This window comes from Amborella trichopoda, chromosome 2 (genome assembly GCF_054954075.1).
Source record: "Amborella trichopoda isolate Santa Cruz 75 chromosome 2, AtrichopodaSantaCruz75HAP2 v2.0, whole genome shotgun sequence".
NCBI lineage: Eukaryota > Viridiplantae > Streptophyta > Magnoliopsida > Amborellales > Amborellaceae > Amborella > Amborella trichopoda.
This window is the reverse complement of record NC_142337.1, coordinates 54,689,302-54,703,318: the sequence shown is the minus strand read 5'-3', so window position 1 is coordinate 54,703,318 and position 14,017 is coordinate 54,689,302. Positions and strand designations below refer to the sequence as shown.

The window sequence follows — 14,017 nt, the reverse complement described above, 5'->3', positions numbered from 1 at the left end:
TCAACAATATTAACATTATTTTTCAGTTCCCAAAATTCAGGGTCATTACATTCTTGCCCTCTTAAAGAAATTTAGTCCTCTAAATTTGTGTACTTGATTACTGAAAAAGATAGGGATATTTTTATCTGATTTCATCTTCTCGTTCCCAAGTTGACTCCTTTTTTGAATGGTACTACCATAATATACGAACCAAAGGAATCTCCTTGTTACGCAACACTTGTACCCTCATATCCAGTATCAAATTTGGTTGTTCAATGAAGGATAGGTCCTTTTTTATCGATAAAAGTTCATATTTCAAGATATGGTATAGGTCAGGCTGATATTTTTGTAGTGATGATATATGGAAGACATTATGGACGTTTGCCAATTCGGGCGGTAAGACAAGTCTATAAGCGACACCTCGATTCTTTACAGGATTTTAAATGGTCCGATGTAACGTGGGCTCAGCTTTCCTTTCTTGTCGAATCTCATAATGCCTTTTATTTGTGAGATTTTTAGGAAAACTTGATCACCTTCCGTAAATTCAAGATCTCTCCTTTAGTTATCGGCATAACTCTTTTGTCGACTCTGAGCTGTCCTGAGCCTTTCTCGAATTAATGTTATCTTATATGTGGTTACCTGTATAATTTCTAGCCCCAAAAGCTTTCTTTCACCAACCTCGTCCCAACAGATGAGTGACCTACATTTCCTTCCATACAAGGCTTCATATGGTGCCATCTGAATACTGGCTTGGAAACTATTATTATAAGCAAATTCAATCAAGGGTAAATAGTCATCCCAACTTCCTGTAAAGTCAATGACACAGGCCCTCAGCATATCTTCCAAAGTTTGGATGGTCCTCTCTGATTGTCCATCAGTTTGGGGATGAAAGGTAGTGCTAAAGGTGAGTCTCGTCCCCATAGCTGACTGTAGCCTAACCCAAAATTCACATTTACTAAGTTTGGCATACAATTTATTTTCTCTTAATATTTGCAATACCATTCTTACATACTGCTCATGTTCCTTCTGATTTTTGGAATAAATTAAAATATCATCGATGAATACTACAATAAATTTATCCAAAAAGCGCTTAAAGACCCTATTCATCAAATCCATAAATACAGCCGGTGCATTGGTTAATCCAAAAGGCATGACTAAAAATTCATAATGGCCATACCTTGTTTTGAAAGCTGTATTAGGAATATCTTCACTTTTAATCTTAAGCTGATGGTATCCAGATCTAAGATCAATTTTTGAAAATACTTGTGATCCTTGTAATTGATCAAATAAAACATCAATTCTAGGTAATGGATACTTATTTTTAACTGTCACTTGGTTCAACTGTCTATAATCGATACACAATCTCATGGTTCCCATCTTTCTTTTAAACAAACAATACCGGAGCACCCCAAGATGACACACTGGGTCTGATAAAACCTTTATCTAATAATTCTTCCAATTGTTGTTTAAGTTCCTTAAGTTCTGCAGGTGCCATTTTGTAAGGTGCCTTAGACGTTGGGGTTACCCCTGGTAATAATTCAATAGAGAATTCAATTTCCTTATCAAACGGTAATCTTGGCAATTCTTCCGAAAAAATGTCGGGAAATTCTCAGATCACCGGAGTGGTATCCAAATTTATCTCTTCCTTCCTATCTTCTTTGGTATAGGCAGGAAAGCCTTGACACCTTTTTCGAAAAATACGATTAGCTTGAATACAAGAGATTAAATATGATGAGGAGTCTTCTTTGATACCATTGAAGTAAAATACTGGTTGATTCCGAATACTAAAGGTAACCATTTTCTTGTAACAATCAATACTTGCATGGTATGCAGAAGGCCAATCCATGCCTAAGATTACATCAAAATCTTGAATTTCTAGAAGTATTAAATCTATCAACTGTTCATTTTCTTTTATCTTCATTACACAAGATTGTACACTATATTAGTGTCACTTGAATTTTTCATCGGTGTGGCTACTTCTAGAATGTATTCTAATTGTTCTGGTTTTACTTTTAAGTGGCATTCAAAGTATGGTGACACAAATGAATGAGTAGATCCAATATCAATCAAAACATGAGCTACTTTTTGAAAGATAATAAGAGTACCTTGGATCACTGATTTTGAGGCATGAGCGTCTTGCTGAGTGATGACAAATACTCTTCCCTTTATCTGAGGCTTTTGAGCTATCTCTCCCTACTTTGGAAGCTGTTGCATCTTTAAGTTAGGATATTATCTAATCTGGTGCCCCAATTTTCCACATTTAAAATAGGCTCCAGTATTCCAATAACAAGGGCTCGATCCATGGTTTTTCCCACATTTTTTACATGGTTCTATTGGGCTTTAAAGTGGCAAAAGCCTTGGCTTCTTGTTTGCCCTTTCAAACTGATGTCGATTAGATGGTGTGGGTCTAACCTGACTTTTCTGATTTTTCGTCTTTTGGTAACCTTCAAAATCTTTTTTCGACAATTTGGGCTCGATCCACTATTTCAGCATAAGTTCTCAATTTTAATACTGGTATTCTGCTTTTAATAGCTGGCCTGAGACCCCTTTCAAATTTTTTCACCTTTCTTGCCTCATTGTTAATCATATGTGGTGCAAACCTGGCCAATTCAGTAAACTTGGCTTGGTACTGTGCTATTGTCCGGTTTCTTTGGATTAATTCCAAAAATTCCATTTCTTTTTGGTCTCGAATAAAATAAGGAAAATACTTTTCATTAAATGCCTCTAGAAATACTTTCCAAGTCAAGGGTTTATTTTCTTTGACCAATACTCCTTTTGCCATTCGCCACCAATGTTGAGCTTCACCTTCTAACATAAAAACTGCCAAGGCCAACTTCCTATCATCAGGACATTCTATTACCTCAAATACTTTCTCCAATTGCATAATCCATCCTTCAACTTTCAGTGGGTTTACAGTACCCTTAAAAGAAGGTGGGTTCAATTTCTTAAATTGTTCGATATTACTCTCACCATTTCCCGTAACTAACTGCCTGGGTGGATTATTGTTTTCCATCTGATGTTGCACTAGAGCAACGATATTTTCCAAAGCATTGTGAATTCCTTCCATATTAGCTTCAGCTATTCTGGAACTTGACTTTGTCCCGGTCTGTACACACAATAAATGTGATTTCAAGTACATTCTTTTTAAATTTCCTAAGAATCTTAAACCTATTTCTCTGATTGAATCTTAAACCTATTTCTCTGATACCATATTTGTCACGCCCCAAGAATTTACAATACTGATATTCTTGAGATGTGACACTCAAAACATATATACATCTCATTGATAGGAAAAATTTACAGTGACGAATTCTTACGAAGTAACAAAAGAAAGTTTAAGCACAACTACAGTATCTTCCAAAGTTGATCATGACGAGCACTCAAAATGAAACCGCAGTTATCTTGAAAAAAATATTTACCATAGTTTGATGAGTTTGGCTACTCAATAAGTGATCATCATAATCCCAAAAATAATCATAATTGAAAGATATCAATATTTTCAAAAAGAGGTCCATTAACAGAAATGCATTAACAGTTTCACTTTAAAAAATGCATAATTAACTATAATCCGAATAATTGAAATGCATATAGCATTTTAACTGCGGTGCATAATTCAAAAGATTTCACAAATTACCCTACTGACGTCCCAAGTAGGTCACCTATACACCCTATCAGTGTCCTGATGGGTCCACTTAATCCCTATCGGCGTCTCAGATATGTCCATTTAATCCTTGCAGTCCACTTATACCTCACCGGCGTACCGGATGAGTCCACTTAATCCCTACCGGCGTCCCGGATAGGTCCACTTATACCTCACCGGCGTACCGGATGAGTCCACTTAATCCCTACCGGCGTCCCGGATAGGTCCACTTATACCTCACCGGCGAACCGGATGAGTCCACTTGCATACTTAAAGTATTTCTAAATCTCTTTAAACATTCGAAAGCAGCAATATCATGTACTCAATATATCACTGAAATTATTAATATGAATTTCATTGAAACCATTAATAACAGTCACTTTCAATACCATTTCAAAAATACCCAGTCAAATATTTTGGGCTCAAATTCAAAAAGGTAGCAGTTCGTAAAGACATTCTAGCATAATTGCCATTCTAATATATATAGAAAAACTCTTATAGAAATTCAAGAATACGGAATATTGACAATTTATGGGATGTCAATTCGCAAATGAACATTTCACAGACTATGCTATAATCAAATGCAAAAATATCAGTTTTCAAATAATAAGGCAGTCATTTGTGCATAAAACTTATAAAATAAAGATCCTGGATGGAAATATCACTATTTATTAAAACAGACTATTTTTCAGGAAGATGATGTCACTTACACATAAAACTAATAAAATAAAGATATTGGATAGAAATATCACTATTTTATTGAAAATTGATTATTTTTCAGAAGAATGCGATCACTTACTCCTTAAATTACTCTGATATGTAATTATCGTTGCCCTACAAGAATCAACCAAAATATATTATTGCTGCTGAGGACCCCCCTCAAGCTTGGCTGATATTGGCTGAGTAACATTGTCCTCCGAACTCTAGGAGGTCTACCATCCAAAATTCATAAAGCTCCAACGAAAAGTCCAAACTAATCTATAAGATTTACCTCACCATCTTCCAACTCCCATCCAATAAACACGAGAGAGTGTGAGAGAGCGCGTTTGATGAAACAGAGTCCCAGCCCCAGTTAAAACTAAGCCCGGTAAGGGTTTTTATGAGAGAGTGAGACCTTTAAAATTTTTAAGACCTTTTTTAAAAGTGTCTCAACTACATGGATGGGGCTGTTGAGTTAGCCACTTCAGGTGATGAACAATCAACTTTTAAAACCTTATTATTATTATTATTATTATTATTAGTATTATTTTATTTTATATAAAGCTGATCCAAGATAGAGAGAGACATTGTTATAGAGAGAGACTTTGTTTAGGAGATCGAGAGAGAGGTACTTTTTATGACACCTCAAGTAAGAAGTGCCAATAAAATATTAAATAAGAATATAAAATAGGTAATAGGTTATAATATAAAATGGGAGATATCATACTAACCTGCCACGTCAAAAGTAACAAGAGAGAGGGCCAAACACGTTAATTTTGGTATTATAGGTAACAAAAGAGAAGGCTAACACATTAATTAAAAGGAGTAAGATAAGAAGTCGTCTTTTATGGACTACCCTATGTAAATAGTCCACATGGTATAATATTAGTATGATGGACTCTCATTCAAAAATTACTTCTTTATGTAAGTATTATATTATATTATATTTTGTTTATTTATTTATTATTATTATTATTATTGTTTGTATTTATTTCTATCAACAATATTAACATTATTTTTCAGTTCCCAAAATTCAGGGTCGTTACATATGTAGTTGGTCTTATGAAGTTGGTAAATTTTAAACTAGTGTGGAATGTTGTTTTTCAATTTAGGTTACTTGCTCTATCCAATTGCTATGTATTCTATTATAATGTTAACATTGCCTTATCATTAAGATGCTTGATGCAAGAATTTTGTTTTTGCTTTTGGAGAGGTGAATTTGAGGATATAGTTTAGTCATTGTATACATAATACATTCTGTTTGTATGCATTGTTCTATATTTTATTGTTGTTATATATAAGGGTGGGGTTTGTATAGAGTCGAGGCTTTAAACAATCAAATTGGAGTCTATATTCAAATAATGTTGAGAAAAGTGATTTCAATATTTGAAATCTTTGTGATAGCTTTAAAATACATTTTCATCTTTAATTATAAAATTTAAAGCTTAAAAAATAGTGTAGATCGAGTAGATCTATGACAACTTGAAAATCTTGAAAATGAACGGTCCAAATACGTGCTACAAGATGCACTATTTCCAAAACTTGATATCTATTTTTTTCTCATGTACATGTATCATGATGTCTAGATGATCAATTTAAGGATATTTGGCAATTAAAACAACTTCTTATAGTGAAATTTTTGAGGTGGGCTCTAATTTGATTGTTTAGAGCCTCGGCCTCGGCTCTATATAAACTTTTCCCTATATATAATGACTGTGAAGCAATTCATTCATCAAAAGCATTGTTATGTACTCTTCTCAGTGATTGTTTGATGAATTTATGAAAGTAGATTCTATTTAGAGAAAGCTTTTTGGATGGAAATATGACTTTGATGAATGAAATTGTTTTGAATTACAATTTTGATGGATCTATGATTCAAATTGAATAAATTGTTAGTTGTGAATGGGTTCCAAACTGTGAATGGGTTCCAAGCTAAGGTGAATTTTGACAGATGCTTATTTGTCTAAATTCCCATAGGACTATTTGAATACTTTTGCTCAGTTGTTCAACTTAAATTCCTTCACGAAATATGCTTACCAAAAAGAAAGTTTGCTGCATGTTGAAAGATATATTATGGTGCACCAAGTAGTAGACCAAAGAGCTTAGCCTGAGCTCCTATACTTTCAAAGGCACCATGTCTCTAACGATGTTTGGGAAGGAGATGTAAATGTTTTATAATAACTTAAGAATAGCTACCTACTTGATCAACATTATCTTGATAAATGACAGTTCAATGACTTCTAAAATTTTGACCGGAGAGAAAAAAATTTGTTGACGAGAGATGTAGTAACGTTTGGAATTGGTCTAGGCTGTTTACACCAGCACAAAGTGCCCCTGAGAGCAAGGCTATTGCCCCTTGTAAATCTAAGCCCACGAAGGGTCGACGACAACCTAATCATTACAATGGTTGAAAGATGGCAGCTCGAGACTAATTCAGCACATTTTGATGATCATGTCGGTGAGATGATGCCTACGTCATATGTTGTTTGGATAAGATTATGGCTCAATGTGACTGGGGACCCATCATTATAGAGGATTACATTCCTTATCACCCATATTTGCATAGATGGCTTGGAACTTCTCCTAGAGGTTCGTTTGATAAGTTAGTGACTATCAAATTCAATTGGTTGAAGGAGAGATTCATGATAATGCAACGGAATGCTATCGATGAGGTCGTTGAGAGGCACACATGCGTTTATTTGTTGTATCTTGTTGGGAGCACGATTTTTGCAAGTGCGAATGGCAATGAGGTGCCCACAAGGTATCTGAAGCTCTTTGAGGATTTTGATAGAGCATAGCGATATGCATGGGGTGTTGAGACACTAGCATATTTATTCTACTCTCTTTATAAGTTTGTTATCAAGAAAAAATCCCACGTTAGTGGGTCTCCAATGGTTTTTAAGGTAATTGTTTATGGTTAGTTGTGCGTAAGTGTGGTAAGGTTTTTATGTGATTGTAATTTTTAAAACCTGATAAGTTTATAAACTTTAATATATTGTTTGTTATTAATTCACTATGCAGAGTTGAACAGTTGAGTATTTTCCCACTTTGCAGCATAATGATGAGGTGAGAAAGGTTAGAGTGGGCGAGGCACGAGCGAAGCGATGGAGACCTTCCGTTACAAAGAAAAGCCCTTCACACATTGTTGCCTACTACCATCAGGAGATCGACCTCCTTGATTCATCAAAGGTTAGCACAACCACAATTACTTCACTACAAAATTTGATTACATTGAATAAACCTAATGTAAAAGTTTAATTATTGTAGGGTTCACATTATACTTGGTAAATGGAGCTTATTTTTCTCAGATTATAGGTTCAGTGGCAGCCATATAACATGTAACCCAATAATGGCTAGATGGATTGGGATGGGTGTGACCTCCGCAAGGTGTAATTCCTATATTTTTTTTTATAACATTGCGGAGTGCTATTTGCCAGAGCGAGTGTTACGATAGTTTGGCTTTTAGCAGGGAGGAATGTCCGAATCCAGAGAAATGGGGATGAGGAGAGAGGCATGGTAGATTGGTACATTCATGGGCGCATGAGTTAGCCCCACAAATCCAAATATGGGAGGATTACTGCAAATACTGGGTTGGGGTAGTTGGTGTTAATCATGATACCGAGGATGGGTGTCCTCCGCATACTACATGCAATGGTACTCGAGGGTGTCTAGAACTCAAATTTGGAATCCTACACGACCAATGGGTGTAATATATGCCCCAAGAGGATATGCCGACAAGTCATGGTAAGAAAATGTTGTTGATTTTTTTAATTATTTTACAATTAAAATTTTATGGCATGTGACATACGCATTTTACAATATTTGTCTATTTGCGGATTAGCATGGTGCAACACACATTGCAACACCTCAGTTCTGTATTGGATTCTGCTGATATGGGACCCATCGCTCGAGAGAATGTAATAGCTGCCCATGGGGCGTTGTCCAACCAAGAGGTGCAAGCTGTCGAGGAGACAGATGAAGAGGAGATGATGGACGAGGAGGAGGAGGAGGCAGATGCAAAGACGAGGAGGAGGAGGCATTGTCCAACCATCTCTCTCCGACTCTCTCTCTCTCCTTGCAATGCCTAAAACCAAACTCAATCCAATATGAAAATATATTGTTGCCCCCAATTATAAAATTGAAAGTTTAAAAAATGATGACAATCAAGCACATCTATAAACACTTGAAAATTCTACAAATAGGTGGTCCATATAATGTGCTAGAAGATGAACTATTTTTAGGACTAAAAATTCCCTTTTTTCATGAATTTGAATATCGAGGTCGAGATTTTTAGTTTGAGGGTTTTCCAGCATAGAAACAACCTTTTCTAGTGGTTTTTTAGACGTACCTTATTCATACAGTATAGGGTTGACACCGTATATAATTTTTTCCTTTTAATTATTCCATCTCGTGATTATGTGTATTTTAAGGGATCTTTTGAAATTAAATTTTAAAAATAAGAATAAATTATTAAATAGCGCATCACCTTTCGGAACTAAATTTTAAAAATAAGAATAAATTGTTGAATAGCACATTACTTAAGTTCTCCCCCCCTCCCCCCACTCAAGCTTCAAATCGACCATCTTGGCCTTGACCATTATAATTGTTAAAAAATAATAAGATTTTAAGCTCTAAAAATAATACATATTGTAGTACATTATTTAATCCATCTATATCATCCTAAAAATATGTGTTTACGGATCCACAAGATCTTTATCAATATTTTGGCTTCACATATTTCATAATCAATGTTGGAAAAGGTTTTCGAGGAGGCTTTACTTTGTTTTCAACTTTTCATAGAGCCTTGCCTTGTGGAAAATACATCCATTTATAATTAGAGATTATATACAGTGAGAACCTAGGTCATAAATACTTACACGATCCGTGGGTGGGTCACAATGGTTGGATGGCCTCTTCATTTACTCCTGCTCTTCTGACATTTTTTCCATGTTAGGGACACAGAGGGCAAAACAAGTGCAGTGGCCCGAAGTCCCCACCACACGCAAAATTGTTGGCCAAAGGATTCAGAGATTGAGATCCATGGGAACTATACGATCTCAAGCTGCGTTCTTCTTGTTCCCTTCAGCTTTCCGTCTCACTCCTTCCCATCATTCCAAAAGAAGTCCTTTCTCTCTCTGCCCCTCTTGTTGCAACCTAAAGAATACCTCCAAAACCCCACTCTCTCGCTCCTGGCCTAGAATTTCTCTCTCCCTCTTCGGCTCTGGTTTTATTTTGGGTCCTCTCATAGATGGCATCCATTCGAGGGTCCAGCTTGTAGTTTACCAAAATGGGGCCATCCAAATTGGACCTCTTTATACAAATTTATGGGTATTTTGAGTTTTTCTCCTTTGACATTTTCTGTGGTTTTTATTGTATTGTGTTTTGGTTTTGCATTGATATTTCTTCAAATAAAAGTATATAGAATTGATAGGTTTTGTGTTATATGGGGTGCCATTGAATTAGGTTCCTTTGTTATTGGGAGTATTCTACTGCACTGTTGGGTTGCTACAACTGTTTTTGGATGAAAGAGTTTCTTCCAACTCCAATGATACACAAGGAAGCTTACCGAAAACAGCACTTTCCCTTATGTAAGTGGGTTTTCTTCTCAAATCATGAAGAATTATTATTTCATCTCTCTCTCACTTCGAAAATGCGAGTTATGAAGATTAATCCAGAGAGAGATTTGATTCAAAACTTATGGATAGTTAGAGGGGGAAAATTATTGATTAAGGGATAGAAAGTAAAAGTGCGATTTTTTGTGCTAAGACAAAAGTTAAGTATTGCTCCCCAGTGAAACTTACAAAGGCCATCCTTTCAACAACCGAAAGTTTTAGTGTTTGATAGGTTTGAAACAGTGGTTAACTACTTGGGGCCGAGTATCTCCGGCTCGGCCCCTTGCTGAGCCGATTACTCGGGTACAACTCAGCCATAAAAATAAAAAATAAAAAAATAAAAATTATATAAATTTGTGAGATTGATCAAACGCATATATTTGGGAAAACTTAGGTTTTGCTCTAATAGGTGATAAGTTTAGAGAAAGTAGACTTAGGTGGGTTGGTTGCTCTAATAGGTGATAAGTTTAGAGAAAGTAGACTTAGGTGGGTTGGTCATGGGCATCACAAACCAAACCTAGTGCAACACTTGTTAGGAGGTACGAGTTAGTTAAAGTAGAAAAGCTAAAAAAGAGTAAGGGGCACGAGTTAGTTCAAGTAGAAAAGCTAAAGAAAAGCTAAAAAAGAGTAAGGGGCACGAGTTAGTTCAAGTAGAAAAGCTAAAAAAGAGTAAGGGGTAGACCCAAAAGGACATGGTTTGAAGTAGTGAGAGAAGAGATAGAGGCTTATGGCCTATCTCAGGGTGTGACCCTAGATGAAGCTGAATGGTGGACCGGGATTTGCGCAACCAACCCCAAATAGTTGGACAAAAGCTCTGAAGATGATGATGATGTAAATTTGTGAGATTGATGTCTAAAAATTATGTATGTACTTTGGATTTTTTTTTTCAATGGTTTGTCACTTTTTCTTGTCCATATACCCTATGTATGTATTTTTCTCTCTTTTTGATTTTTAGTATCTCCAACTGTAAATCTGGTTTTCCGAAATCCATGTTTTGTATATTTTTCAGCTTATTTGGACATTGTGGGTTGTTTCTGATTAAAATTGCTATTTTATTATTGAGCAAATTTTTATGTTTTAAAATTTTCTTATATTTTTTAGTGCTTCTTGGGCCTGTACATTACTCCACAGTATCCTCTCAGACTGGCCAAGTCACTCAGCTTGGGCCAAGCCAGGTCCGAGGCCCGAGCCAAGTTTGAAAATATTGGTTCAAAACATATGTGCTTCCATTGTCCTGTTATGTTTACATTTGTTGAAATGTTGGTTTCATGCATGGTTAGGAAGAATTTGTGATAATTGATGATTTTATTATTTTCAAAGTAAAGAAGTATATTAGATAAAACAAGTGTGAGTTGAACTGTTCCCCAATGTTGTTCTGCTCACTCCCATATCTTCTGAATATTATTTTAGCATTATTTTGTTTAATTTCATTTTCTTATTCATATATTTACTTTGTAAAAGGGGAATTCTTCTTAGGGTCCTGTTGATCAAGTTACTCGACTAATTCATATATTGGACTGCTCTTATAGATTGAACTGGTCACTTCTATATGTTCTTCTAATTTTTCTAAGTTTTATTTCATTTTCTTTTATTTCCTTGGCTTCTGATTTCACTGAAAAAGAGTAGTTTCTTATTTTTCCCTTGATCTGATTATTGGTTCCATATAAGGAAATGAACTGTCATAAGTGCAATGTTATGCATTCTAGTACTCTCGCTCATTAATTTTAACTAGTTAGTTATCTTTTTATCTTGAAAACGAATTACTTCTTATGTTTTATGTGATCAGATTATTGCATCTATTCTTAGAAGTGAAATACTCAATGGTCATGTTGTCTGTTTCTAGACATTTTGATATTCTTTCTAGGTACTTTTATTTATTTTGTGAAAAGTGATATGTTGTTATCTTTTTGCCTGATCAGATTATTTGGGAATGGATTCATCCACTTACTTGCACTGTTAGGATTCTACTATTCAGTCATCTTATGATATTCTTTCTTATTATTTTTGTTCTTTTTTCATAGTTAGTAATAAGTGCATTTTCTGCTTGATCAAACGATTTGTTTCATTCAACTATTTGATCTGTGCTTGAGATTTGGTTGTTGTTAAATACCATTATCTTATATATTTTTCTCATTGTTTTTAGTTTGTTTATGTTTATATATTCTAGGAAAAGTATATATTCTTCTAATTTTTTTTTTACTCTGTAAGACTTTCTATTGCACATGTAAGTGAACTGTTCTTAAGGGGGTTGTCCTGTTCTCTCATATATATTTTTCGTTTTCTTTCATTATCTTTCAGTCCATTTATTTAGTTATTAATGTTGCTTTTCATGCAAAAACTTGATGTCTTCATATATTTTGTTTCGTCAGATTATTGGCATCATTCATAGAGATGAGTGCTGAGATGTACAAAGCTGGGCTTCCCTCTAGCACAGAAACCTACATCTTGTTCGCAGTTGCTGAGCTTATCTGGTTCTTTTTTGATGGGACATGGTTGGGATTCACATTGGCTTGCATTGTCGGCTTTGGTTGCCCTTTGGCAGAAATCCCAATTATGAAGTATGTTCAATGCCAACTTTCAAGCAACAACCACCAATTTAAATTGACCCTCTTGAGAAATTGTTATTATATTTTCGTTTTTGTTAAATTTGGTCTGATTCTTTTATTCTTTTGTTGGCTGGAGATTGATGGGCTATTTCTTTATTTTTGATCGTTGCTATTTGTTGGATTTCTTTTTTAATGTATTGTTTGCTGCTTGTTTTTTAGTTTTTTTTATTTATTTAAGTTTTGTCAGTCTTTATTCTTCTTTCTATTTCCTTTTTCCTAGGTTTATATGTTTCTACTTTTCCCATTGCTTGTTAGTTTATGTATGTTTCCTGTTTCATCAGGTTATGGAATCTATGGTATTATCCCCATCCGGACATCAATGTCTTTGGTGAGGTATTAATAATTGTATAAGAATTGGAACATTACTCTATGTACAACACTCTGATAAATGTTTTATTATATTTTGTGCTTCAGGGTTTAGTTAGTTGGACTAGCACCTGTTACTTTGTTTACACTCCTTTCTTGATCAACTTATCTCGGTGGCTGAATTCAAGCTCATCGCTCACCATCAAGGAGATGACAGAGAAGGCCAAGATATCTTCTCCAGATCGTTGAGATGAGGTGACACTCAAGCTAAATATCATACATGATATAAGGCATGTATTCATGGCCACTTGGTGAATTCGTGCCATCATGTATCATAGGTGCATATATTTGTGCACCTATTCACATGTTTGTAGGTACTTGCTTCGGGTCGTATATTTTCATTTTAATGCATGATTGAATGAAATCACTTAGATATCTGTATTTGTAAGTATGCATGTGCATGTATGAGTATTCTTTGTATTTGGCATCCATAAGTGTGTGTACCGATGCTTGTATTCTTGGGTGATTGATTATCCATGTGCGTATGCATGCACATACGTAATTCCTTGTAGTTGTGATTGCATTCTTGGGTATCTTCCTTGTTTTTTTGTTTTTGTTTAGATCATTGATATTACTTGGCGTTAGATTTGAGAATGGCTAGTACCTTTGTGGTTTTGGATGAAATTTTGCATTTACTGGTATGAGCATCTACAGTCCAGTACTCATTGGATGGTGGATGCTCACAAGGAGGCTGCTGTAATATGGCATGTAGGTGCGGTACCTTATTTTGTCGGGACCATATATTATGCCTATTAGAGAGCATATTGGAATGTATACTATCTCACTAAGGTGCATGCCACCTCATTCCCATTAATTAAGATCCACTGTCTGGCAAATGTTGGATGGTGGAGATTGGACTGGAGAGAGAGAGAGAGAGAGAGAGAGAGAGAGAGAGAGAGAGAGAGAGAGAGAGAGAGAGATCTTATTGGTTAGGTCAAATTATATCTTTAGAAAAGAATGTATGTATAGTTCATCTCAACTGGTCCAATCTCCATTGTCCATCATTGGTGCGATGCTTATCAGTGAGAGAGCTTATTGGTTAGGTCAAATTATATCTTTAGAAAAGAATGTATGTATAGTTCATCTCCACTGGTCCAATCTTCATTGTCCATCAT

At 35.2% G+C, this 14,017-nt stretch overlaps 1 protein-coding gene across 7 annotated transcripts; it reads left to right on the top strand.

Annotated features, from left to right (window-relative positions):
- Nucleotides 1-7,722: 7,722 nt before the first annotated feature.
- LOC18431433 (insulin-induced protein) lies at nucleotides 7,723-13,413 on the top strand. 7 transcript variants are annotated; one of them, XM_011623986.3, is made up of 5 exons: nucleotides 9,200-9,646; nucleotides 9,782-9,906; nucleotides 12,300-12,488; nucleotides 12,818-12,864; nucleotides 12,951-13,413. In XM_011623986.3, exons 1-5 carry the CDS (start codon nucleotides 9,266-9,268, stop codon nucleotides 12,959-12,961), a joined length of 753 nt encoding a protein of 250 aa, XP_011622288.1. In that variant the 5' UTR covers nucleotides 9,200-9,265; the 3' UTR covers nucleotides 12,962-13,413. The 7 variants fall into 7 exon arrangements, with proteins under 7 accessions (XP_088714754.1, XP_011622288.1, XP_006841621.2 ...); XM_006841558.4 differs by having other exon boundaries at nucleotides 12,818-12,869; XM_088858628.1 differs by lacking the exons at nucleotides 9,200-9,646; nucleotides 9,782-9,906 and adding an exon at nucleotides 7,723-8,062 and having other exon boundaries at nucleotides 12,818-12,869.
- The last annotated feature ends 604 nt before the right edge of the window (nucleotides 13,414-14,017 follow it).

Coding starts and splice junctions, on each gene's coding strand:
- LOC18431433 (XM_006841558.4), top strand. CDS start 9,266: ATGTTAGGGACACAGAGGGCAAAACAAGTGCAGTGGCCCGAAGTCCCC. Junction 9,647..9,781: donor CTCTTTATACAAATTTATGG/GTATTTTGAGTT, acceptor CCATTGAATTAG/GTTCCTTTGTTATTGGGAGT. Junction 9,907..12,299: donor AAAACAGCACTTTCCCTTAT/GTAAGTGGGTTT, acceptor TTGTTTCGTCAG/ATTATTGGCATCATTCATAG.